The 12,040-nt window shown below is 44.5% G+C and overlaps 1 protein-coding gene across 1 annotated transcript in view; it reads right to left on the bottom strand.

The window, feature by feature from the left end:
- The window catches only part of ercc6 (excision repair cross-complementation group 6), a 71,079-nt gene that overhangs the window by 49,761 nt on the left and 9,278 nt on the right, over positions 1 to 12,040 (bottom strand). Inside the window, exons 4-5 of the mRNA XM_078199639.1 lie at positions 11,761 to 11,866; positions 8,179 to 8,881 (exon numbers count right to left, since the gene is read on the bottom strand). Of these exons, the coding sequence (XP_078055765.1) occupies positions 8,179 to 8,881; positions 11,761 to 11,866 (809 nt within the window). The remainder of the gene's footprint in view (positions 1 to 8,178; positions 8,882 to 11,760; positions 11,867 to 12,040) is intronic.

The following is a 12,040-nucleotide window of genomic DNA, read 5'->3' as shown; positions in this document are numbered from 1 at the left end:
AATTAGTCACTTGGGGAAGGTGCAGAAGCAGTTTTGAAAAAAAAAAACCAAAACTCATACCTGGCGTTGTACATAACCGAAGCTTTATTCATTGGGAGAACAAAGGGTGCCACTGGTTTTCTTGCGACAAAGATTCATTTTCCTCTGGGGTTCTAGCACTTTCATAGAATCATAGAAACCCTACAGTGCAGAAAGAGGCCATTTGGCCCATCGAGTCTGCACCGACCACAATCCCACCCAGGCCCTACCCCCATATCCCTACATATTTTACCCGCTAATCCCTCTAATCTACGCATCTAAGAGGCAATTTTAGCATGGCCAATTAACCTAACCCGCACATCTTTGGACTGTGGGAGGAAACCGGAGCACCCGGAGGAAACCCACGCAGACACGAGGAGAATGTGCAAACTCCACACAGACAGTGACCCAAGCCAGGAATCGAACCCAGGTCCCTGGAGCTGTGAAGCAGCAATGCTAACCACTGTGCTACCGTGCTGCCCCAAAGCTTCAAGGGAGCAGAGAATCTTTGAAGGCAAAGGTAAAATCCTGTGGATGCTGGAATCTGAAACAAAAACTGAAAATGCTGTAAAATCTCAGCAGGTCTGGCAGCGTCTGTGGGGAGAGACGAGTGCCAATGTTTCGAGTCAGGATGACCCTTCGACAGAGCAGCTCTCGAATGGGCGGCAAGGTGGCACACTGCTGCCTCACAGCGCCGGGGACCTGGGTTCGATTCTCGGCTTGGGTCACTGCCTGTGTGGAGTTTGCACGTTCTCCCCGTGTCTGCGAGGGTTTCCTCCGGGTGCTCTGCTTTCCTCCCACAGTCCAAAGATGAGCTTGTTAGGTGGATTGGCCATGCTAAATTGCCCCTTAGTGTTCCGGGATGCATAGGTTAGAGGGATTAGTGGGGTAAATACGTGGGATTATGGGGATAGGGCCTGGGTGGGATTGTCATTGGTGCAGTCGCGATGGACCAAACGGCCTCCTTCTGTACTGTAGAGTTTCTATGATTTCTATGAAACATTGAATCCATTCTCTCTCCACAGGTGCTGTCAGACCTGCTGAAATTTTCCAGCATTTTCCCTTTTTGATAGAAAATCTCTGAATGCTGTTTCAAACTGTTCTTTCAACAAAGTAACAATCTGCTTTTTGTTTGAATCAGTTCTGCCCTATTTAATTAGTACAAGTTAAGCCCACTTCTAAGGGAGAACGCTGTAATATGGGCACTTATGAATGGAATATATACAATGTGCCACTTAGGCACAGTAGCATATACATGCACATCAATATCGTATGATGCATATTGAGGGTGTTGCACTTTGGTTTCCGTTAGTATATATATGGGAAACATCACATTTTATTGCAGACAAATCAAGGCTGGAACAGTAAATGTGATTTGGGGATTTCAATCAGTATAGTAATGCATTCACCAAGTTAAATCTGACCCTCATATTCTTTGCATGTACTGTCCACAAAAAGCTAACACGCTCACTGACGCTCAGTTTGGGATCCGCCAGGTCACACAGCCCCTGACCTCAATACAGCTTTGGTCCAAACACGGACAAAAGAGCTGACAGGTTAAGAGCTGAGAGTGGCCACCCTTGACATCAAGGCTGCGTTTGACCAAGTGCAGCATCACAGAGTCCCAGCAAAACTGGAGTTAAAGGGAATCAAAAGGAAAATTCTCCACTGGTGGAAGTCATACCTAGCACGAAGGATGGTGATTGGTTGTTGGAGGTCAATCATCTCAGTCCCAAGCCATCATAGCACGGTGGCAGTGGTTAGCACCGCTGCCTCACAGTGCCGGGGACCCGGGTTCAATTCCGGCCTCGAGTCGTTGTGTGTGTGTGTGGAGTTTGCACATTCTCCGGGTGCTCCGATTTCCTTCCTTGATTGGCCATGCTAAGTTGCCCCTAGTGTCAGGGGGATTAGCATATGTGGGGTTACGGGAATAGGACCTGGGTGGAATTGTGGTCGGTGCAGACTCAATGGGCCAAATGGCCTCCTTTGCACTGTAGGGACTCTACGATAGCAGGAGTTCCTCAGGGTAGTGGCCAAGGCACAACCATCTTCATCTGCTTTATTAATGATCTTCCTTCCATTATTTGGTTAGAAGTTGGGATCTTTGCTATGATCACACCATTCGCGACTCCTCAGATACTGAAGCAGTCCGTACCCATTTGCAGCAAGATCTGGACGACCTTCAGGCTTAGGTTGGTAAATGACAAGTAACATTTGCACCACACATGAGTCAGACAATGACCATCTTCAACAAGAGAGAATCCAACCATCTCCCCTTAACATTACGTGGCACTGTCATTGCTGAATCCCCCCCACTAAACCAACATGGACTAGCCATATAAACATTGTGCTGCAAGGGCAGGTCAGAGTCTGGGAATTCTGCAGAGTAATTCACCTCCTGAACCCTCAAAGTTTGTCCACCATCGACAAGGTACAAGTCAGAAGTGTGATGGACTACCCTTCACTTGCCTTGATGGGTGCAGCTCCAATAACACTCAAGAAGATCAACACCATCCAGCTCAAAGTAGCCTGCTTGATTGGCACCCTATCCACCACCTCCAACATGCATGCCCTCCACCACTGACAGTGGCAGCCGTGTGTACCGTCCACAAGATGCACTGCAAGCAAATCGCCAAGGTTTCTTCGACCGCACCATCCAAACCCCTGACCTCGACCACCCAGCAGGACAAAGGCAACAGATGCGTGCGAACACCAATGCTCAAGAGGCGGCCATGTGTACCATCTCCCAACATGCACTGCAGGAGCTCATCGAAGCTCCTTAGGAAGCACCTTCCAAACCCACGACCCCTACCAGCTAGAAGGACAAGGGCAACAGATACATGGGGACACCACCACCTGCAAGCCAAGCCACTCACCATCCTGACCTAGAAACATATCGCCGTTTTTGATGCTGAGTCAAACTCCTGGAACTCCTTCCTTACCAGCATTGCGGGTGCACCTACGCCACATGGACTGCAGCGGCCCAAGAAGATGGCTCACGACCAACTTCTCAAGGGCAATTACGAACAGGCAATAAAATACGCTGACCTAGCCAGCAATGCCCATGTCCTGTGAAAAGAATATTTTTTTAAAGTACATTTGATAACAACACGTATCTCTGCATCAAATGTTGCAACAGCATCAGGAGACAAGTCTAACCTTGGATTTAATAATTCATGGAGATTGAAAAATTACAGGGCCAAATTAAACTTTCTTTTGTGCTTTTAATTCAATATGTGTCACTATCTATCATAAAGCTATTACTTATAAAAAAAAATGTTTACATATCTGCGGTAGAGCTTCCCTAACTTCATTCAGCCGAGCCTGTGTCTGGGTCCAGCTGCAATGAGAGATACGAGTGGATCATATCTAGCTGTAGACAATGCTCTGGGAAAGCAGGCAGAAACTTAATTAGCGTATTTAAGGTTTAAAAGACAAAGCCAGGTTAAAACAATATGGTGGAAGAGAAAGCTGCTTTCAATGCAAAGTTCTCGTGGAAATTAGAATGCAACTTTCACAACAATGCTGTTTTAAAAGAAAAGGTTAAAAACTGTCCAGAATCACAATCTATAGTCTTTTGCAGCTATTTTTATATAAATAATAGTCATTCATTATGGTAATTACTGCTACGAGCTATCATTTATTCGTAACTAAAGTACGCTGTACACAGGGAGGCTGTGGGATGATGCACAGTGTGCATTTTGCCACTAGAAGTCACTGCTGCATAAGACTGGATTCCTCTCTCAATCTGCAGACGGCCTCCAACATGTCACCTAGATTTGATTTTTTTTCTTGCTTTTTTTTTTACACAAAAAAAGGACAGCCCCGATATAGCTGTCATGCCACTCGCAATGTAAAGAGACAGCAGAACTGGGCAGAAATCCAAATGGCATTCAACGCCCATCAGAATAGTGCCGTTGCATATTATAATTACACAACCCATCGTGGACTTCAAGCTTTCAAAAGAAAAATAGCCACTTCGAACAATTGACCGAATTCGGAAATCACACTGCAGGACTTTAGGTCCCTGAACTTGCCAGATTTTCAACTTAGCGAGCATGGTCTCAAGAATTTGGATTGATGCTTGCTTATTTAACACAACCTTTCTGTTTGTTGCCTACTATTGCCACGATAGCCCTGTTATCCTTTGGATGCCCAACAGATTTTGCAATGCACTGACTCCTGCATCCAATCTTCCACACAGAGAGGTTTGCAAACCATTTATTTCAGACACCAAGTCACTGCGGCACGGTGGCACAGTGGGTTAGCACTGCTGCCTCCCAGCACCAGGGACCCGGATTTGATTCCCGGCTTGGGTCACCGTCTGTGTGGAGTCTGCGCGTTCTCCCCGTGTCTGCGTCGGTTTCCTCCGGTTTCCTCCCACAATCCGAAAGACATACTGGTTAGATGCATTTGCCGTGCTAAATTCTTCCTCAGGATATCAGAAGAGGCGCCCGAGTGTGTGCGACTAGGGGATTTTCACTAACTTCATTGCAGTGCTAATGTAAGCCCACTTGTGACATTAATAAAAAACTCAAGAGTTAATTTATACATAATTAGTTTCTTGGATGATAGAAAACCTTTTTTCCTCTCTCTCTCAGTCACTGAGGACAGCAACTTTTATTTAAAGTGGATACCAACCTTTTTATTTAAAGTTGAAATGTAGTCTTACAAATGATAATCAGGATTCGGTCAAGTTTAAAAAGAACTGTGGAAGTATATAGAATTTCTAGAATAGTTACAACATAGCAGAAAATAGATTTAATTCAAGCTGCTTAATTCAAATTGTCAATTCTGAAAAAAAATCATCTTGATTTCATAGAATCCCTACAGGGCAGAAAGAGGCCATTCGGCCCATCAAGCCTGCACCGACAACAATCCCCCCAGGCCCTATCCCCGTAACCCCACACATTTACCCCGCTAATCCCTCTAATTTACACATCCCGGACAATTTAGCATGGCCAATCAACCAAAACTGCACATCTTTGGATTGTGGGAGGAAACCGGAGCATCCGGAGGAAACTCACGCAGACACGGGGAGAACGTGCAGACTCCACACAGACAGTGACCCAAGCTGGGACTCGAACCCAGATTCCCTGGAGCTGTGAGGCAACAATGCTAACCACTGTGCCGCCCCAGTTGTTCAAATCATTTAATTTGAATGTCTGGGTAATTTGTAACTTTTTCAGCAAGAGAATCTCTGTGAATTAACAAGGGTGCATTGCCATTGCTGCATTGTCGAAAGTAAATTTACAAAATTAATTTGAAAGAGAGAGAAAGTTAAAACTGAAACAAAAACAGAAAACGCTGGAAAATTTCAGCAGGTCTGACAGCATCTGTGGAGAGAGAATAGGGCCAACATTTCAAATCTGGATGACCCTTCGTCAGAGCTTTGTTTCAGATTAAAGCATCCTCAGTATTTTGCTTTTATCTTAGTTAAAACTGAAACCCATTTCCGAAGCTATTACATTCCCCGCCTTTATGTGCTTTTAGCAGGATAAACAGCGTCTTAATTAGGCTGTAGGAAAGATAAAGCAAAGTGATAGTTAAAACGAAGCATTTTACTCAGACTGACAGCATGCACCGGCAGACTTCCAATATAGCTCCACTCTCTAAATTACATTAGGTCCCATTTACAGTTTGGCTTTACCTGGATGCTGAGCTGTGAAAGCCACCTTATAATCAGGGGCACCGATGGGTTTGCCTGATCCTTTCGCATTGCTGTTTCACAGCAGTGGCAAAATATGTCATCTTTTGCAGTTCTTATTTTAACACACCCGTCAGGGAGACGAGACATCATAATTTTGCCAAGTGTTGCAAGAGCAAATATCGCAGCACGCGTGGGCTTATAACAATCTCAGGTAATTATGCCTGCTGTTTACAGCCTTGCCGTAAACTTTGAATTGGAATGAGTAGCTAGCTACTCAAGCTTCTGGTACCTGCTGCCGACAGGGTGGCCTTTTTACTGAATTTGTATTTCAGCTTAGAAGAAATCCCAATCGAAATTTGTAAATGATCTCAAGAATTTGAGTGCCCGGAAGCTAGCGATTTCAGCGGCTTCAAATGCAGTGGCAATATGAGGGGCGTTTTCCACTGATGCTGCCGTCAAGCCAAAAAGGCATACTGCCTGCCAGTCAAATGAGGAATGTAGTATATGAATTTCAGTATCAGTGTATATAGGCCGTACGTCCCAACAACTGGCAGATCACACCAAACACACTGTCCCTTCGGCTGTTTGCAATAGGCAGGGTACTGGTTGCACTCAACCAATCCATGCTTGCTTGCAAAACTCAGATTATAATGCCCGATGTGAGATATGTATCTGCAATTGGACAGCACTTGCTGTACAATCCTGAGTGTGCTAAGAATTACACTAATTTAAGATTGTCAGTCAAGCTCACATTGTAGCTCACTTATGCTTGCTCGAAGCTACATATATTCATATGCAGGGACCTATTATCCTCTGCAGGCAAAAGGAACATGTCCAAACATTGCATTGTTTTGAATAAACAAAGGCACGGGGAAAATGGTTCCCTGGCTCGGTGAGGCAGCAGTGCTGACCACCATGCCGCCCGGAACTTATGGAATTTAACTTTCACCATCTGCCATGGTGGGATTAAAACACGGGTCCCCAAAGCATTACCTTGGGTCCAGTGACAATACCACTGCCTCGCCCTATGTCTCAGATTACTAACAAGACAGAGATATACATGCTGAGTGACGGAAGATGTGCACTGAATATAATAGTACCAATCTGAAAATGAGCAAATTTATTTGTATAACGACTAATAATTTCTATGATGCTTTAAAGAGGCAAAATACTGTATTTTTGTTCTGAGGTTAAAATATCTAACCTACCAAACCTTTGAGGATAAATTTCACATATTGTGAACGGAATCACATGATGTTTAGTGTTTTTGGAAACGTCAGCGTAAATATCTAGGAACGGGTAGGGTTCTGATACTTGCTCAACTCAATCATGGTTACCATCACATAACATTCGCAGAATGGTTTCATTCTGGCTGGTAGATTGCCTGCCTCACAATACTCAAAAAAATGCAATCTGCTAGGAATAATAAACATTTTGTCTCTGCAACGGTGGCGTTGCCAGCTTCTCGACACCATTTGGGTCAAGATATACCATCAACTGAATGGGTTACTTTGGGTCCGAGACATTGGTGGTGCGATGCAGTCTGTCAACTCAATTTTTACTTCACTGCATGTCAACTTTTTAAACACAGTAAGAGTTTTAACAACACCAGGTTAAAGTCCAACAGGTTTATTTGGTAGCAAATACCATTAGCTTTCGGAGCCCTGCTCCTTCTCCCCATGGTCTCTGTGGGTTTCCTCCCCCAATCCAAAGATGTGCAGGTTAGGTGGATTGGCCATGCTAAATTGCCCCTTAGATTAGCAGGGTAAATCTGTGGGATAGTGGCAGCGGGAGTCACATAAAAATGTAGTGATAAATGATTGAGCAACTTAAATATACCAAAGAAATACAGAAATGTTCACAGGTAATCTCGGCGTTATCCATATTCTGTATCTGGCATCGAGAGGAGTCCTTTAGATTGAAGTCACTCTCACTCTCTCTCTTCCCCCCCACCCCCCCAATTTGCCTCTCTTTAGTCCACAATCACTCCAGTCATTAAATAAAGAAAAGACTTGTGTCTATATAAGGTTTTTCAGGATCACCGGATGTCATGAAGCACCTTACAGCCAATGAAGTGCTTTCTTTTTACACGCAGTCACCGTTGTAACACAGCAATCAATCCGTGCACAGCAAACGTCCACAAACAGCAATGTGATAATAACCAGATAAACTGCTCTTTTTTTCATGTTCATTTTGGGATGAATGTTGGCCAAGACATTAGGGAGGGCTCTCCTGCTCTCTCTCGAAACAAGTGCCATGGGGCTTTCTGCATCCACCCAAGTAGGAAGGTGGCGCTTTAGTTTAACGCCTGATCTGACAGTACAGCACAGCACTCCCTCAGTGCTATACTAGAGTATCAGCTTTGATTCTTGCATTCAAGTCCTGGAGTGTGGCTTGAACCCTGAATTTTGAGACTCAAGAGTGTGACCCACGTGGCTGACACAATCAATACTTAATTCGGAAATATATTTACTGAATAGACTCTTCGTTGTAAAATTAAATCCATTTACCTTAATCTTTTCCTGTATAGCTCTTCATTTCCATCATCCTTGTGTGCTTTTATCTTGCGTGTTGGTTCATCCTCTCCTGAGCTCGGTGAGAAAGCTTCGTCCGAGTGTTTCTGTTTTTGGCGTTTCCTTTGTGCTTTCTTAAGCCTGCCGTTATCCAATCGTTCATCGTCACTGTCGCTGATTTCATCTGGGTAAAGCAACTCCTCGTCTGGCACATAGAGAGACTCTTCGCTGTCCGAGCCTCTCGCCTCGCGCCCTCGCGCTGATCCTTGCAGGGAGATCTTCTCTGTTGGAACTCTGGCCTTAAACTTAATCTCAAGAGTTTTGCGCTGCAGTTTCTGCAGATGCTTCTTCAGCTTTCGGTCCGTTCTCGACACGCTGCCATTCTTCTTGTGGCTGCCTTTGGGGTGTTGAGTTCGGTCGCCTGAAGTCTCAGCTTTGGCCTGAGCTGTACCTGTCCCTTTTCTCTTCTTGACTCCTTTAGCAAATGACCTTCTCCGTATTGCAGACATTTTTGCCTGATCGGCCAGATACTTCTCAAAGTCCGACGCGTCATTCAGCATGATCTTACGAGGTTCTTTTTTGGTTTCTTTCTGAGGTATTTTGGTGCCGAAAGGCGTCATTTGTCCGGTACGGATTAAATGCTCCCATTCTGTTTCCTGCACTGGCATCAACATACTCCCCAACGATGAAGGACCTGGTTCTGGCAACAACATAAGAACATAAGAACTAGGAGCAGGAGTAGGCCATCTGGCCCCTCGAGCCTGCTCCGCCATTCAATAAGATCATGGCTGACCTTTTCGTGGACTCAGCTCCACTTACCCGCCCGCTCACCATAACCCTTAATTCCTTTACTGTTCAAAAATTTATCTATCCTTGCCTTAAAAACATTCAATGAGGTGGGCCTCAATTGCTTCACTGGGCAGGGAATTCCACAGATTCACAACCCTTTGGGTGAAGAAGTCCCTCCTCAACTCAGTCCTAAATCTGCTCCCCCTTATTTTGAGGCTATGCCCCCTAGTTCTAGTTTCACTTGCCAGTGGAAACAACTTCCCTGCTTCTATCTATCCCCTTCATAATCTTATATGTTCCTGTAAGATCTCCTCTCATTCTTCTGAATTCCAATGAGTATAGTCCCAGTCTGCTCAGTCTCTCCTCATGAGCCAACCCTCTCAACTCTGGAATCAATCTAGTGAATCTCCTCTGCAGCCCCTCCAGTATATCCTTTCTCAAGTAAGGAGGCCAGAACTGTACACAGTGTACACAACTGTACACCGGGTCTATTCAGGACACCAATAAGATGCCATCAAATTGTCTTTTTCTAACGTGACATTTGATTAGAAATTACATTTTGGCTACTTGTTTTATAAAGCAATTCTTGGGTTAATGGAAAGATTTGATGCCATGTTAAGAACTGTTGCTATTGAAAATGCAATGTGATTCGTGCCTCATTTGCTTTTTCAGAAATGGCAATCTTAAACTATTTAAACACTACAGATAGATACAAGGAACAGGAGAACATAACTAAGCTGCCTTACTGTCTCTGAAGTAACTTGGCTTTGGGATATGGATATTTGCCTCATATACATTAGCTTTCCCATGTCCTGCCCAGTCCATGCACTTAAGCGGGTTAGAGAACAGGAAATTAATTAAATGTTGTCTTAGTTCAGCAATAATGAAAATCAAAATATGTTTGGCAAGCAGTTTGTAAGTAAACGTTAGGTAGCACATTAAACATTTGTATGTTCTAGAAAGAGGAGCAGGCAGGAGTTTGAGAGATTAGTGTAAGACCAGTACCCTAAAAAAGTGAAACAGTAGATCAGGAACCTGACAACTTAGAACTAGCTAGAGAGATAGGGCAATCATGTTGTAACATTTGCTCTTATACTTGGGTCATTTTACATACAATGTGTGGTGTATGCAAGAGTGATTTGTTCTTTTAACCTCATTATAAATCAGATTGGACCAAAGGTCATAACAGAACTGCACAAGAGGATAAGCAAAAAGGTTTTAAAGTTTATTTATTAGTGTCACAAGTAGACTTACATTAACACTGCAATGAAGTTACTGTGAAAATCCCCGAGTCGCCACACTCTGGCGTCTGTTCGGGTGTCTTTACCCAGAAAGTGGTACGAGTGAGCAACTTGCTACCTCAGGAAGTGGTGCAGGCGATTAGCTTAGAGATAGTTTCAAAAGGAAACTAGATGATGGCATGAGAGTAACGGGAAGAAAATAATTTGCCAAAAGGTTGAGACAGGGCAAAATGAAATGAGAGGAGACCTGAGTGAAGTGTAAATACCAGTGCATAACTAGACGGATCAAGTTGGGCGGCACGGTGGTTAGCACTGCTGCCTCACAGTGCCAGGGACCCGGGTTCAATTCCAGCCTCGGGTGACCATCTGTGTGGAGTCCGTACATTCTCCCCGTGTCTGCATGGGTTTCTTCCGGGTGCTCCGGTTTCCTCCCACAGTCCAAAGATGTGCGAGTTAGGTTGATTGGCCATGTTCAGTTGACCCTTAGTGTCAGGGAGATTAGTAAGGTAAATGTGTGGAGTTACGGGGATAGGGCCTGGGTGGGTTTGTCAGTGCAGGCTCGACGTGCAGAATGGCCTCTTTTTGCACCCTTGGAATTCTATGATTCTGCTCAATGAAATGGCCTGTTCCTGTACTGCAAATTCTGTGTAGAACAGAACTCACTGCTGTATGGTGTAGCTACTTTTGACAAGTGCTTTAGCACAGCTGCCAGAGCGTTTCAATATCTGCTTCGTCAAGTTTGTATTTTTGAGATTAATTGTTGACATTAGGAAGATCAAAGCCAAATTCCAAAATAAACATGCAAGTGCAAAATATTATAGCCCACAATGGGACTAAAAGGACCCTGGACTCATGTTACACAACATGATACTTTTATGTCTGTTTCATTATAGATGTCCCAAGAATTTTAGACAATACCAACCAAGGCACTGACAATCATAATCATAGAATCCCTACATTGCAGGAGGCCATTCGGCCCATCGAGTCTGCACTGACCACAATCCCACCCAGGCCCTGTACCCGTAAGCGCACATATTTACCTTCCAAACCCCCTTGACATTAAGGGGCAATTTAGCATGGCCAATCAACCTAACCTGCACATATTTGGACTGTGGGAGGAAACCGGAGCACCCGGAGGAAACCCATGCAGACACGGGAAGAAGGTGCAAACTCCACACAGACAGCGATCCGAGGTCGGAATTGAACTTGGGTCCCTGGCGCTGAGGTAGCAGTGCTAACCACTGTGCTGCCCCGGTGTACAAGATTATTCAGTACAAGATGGGTAAGCAATCAACCTCGCTCATTAAAATAAAGTTAAAATCACAATGAGATGCTGTTGGCCACAGTGCAACCCCCCCCCCCCCCCACCCCCCACCCCATTGCAAAGGGTTGAATGTCATATCTGCATTGGGTTTCAACAATAGCTACACAACACATTGATCTATTTTATAAAGAAAGCCATCAGAGCTGATCAAAAATTGATCGGGGAAAATCTCTGCGACAGGGTGATTCAACTTGAGCATCAAGACAAGACAAGCCTTCGCTTTACCTTCATCGCAAGATTCGAATTCAGCTTCAAGCTTCTCAATGTCGGCGCCACTGAGCACGGCCTGGAGGCGTTTCTGTTTGGCTCTTATCTTTCTCAACTGTTTCTCCTTGTGAAAAGGAACAAAATAAAAGTAAGCCACCGAGGAGAATAATATTCACAAACTCCTCGCTCAGAAAAACAAGGCTTCTCCCGGTCTGTTGACGCTACCTTACTAGAAATGCTAAGAATATATGGTGATCCCTGTATTAATAGATTGCTTGTTTTACGTGATCGCAGAAAG

This window comes from Mustelus asterias, chromosome 28 (assembly GCF_964213995.1).
Source record: "Mustelus asterias chromosome 28, sMusAst1.hap1.1, whole genome shotgun sequence".
Taxonomy (NCBI): Eukaryota; Metazoa; Chordata; class Chondrichthyes; order Carcharhiniformes; family Triakidae; genus Mustelus; species Mustelus asterias.
This window is presented reverse-complemented; position numbering and strand designations above follow the sequence as displayed.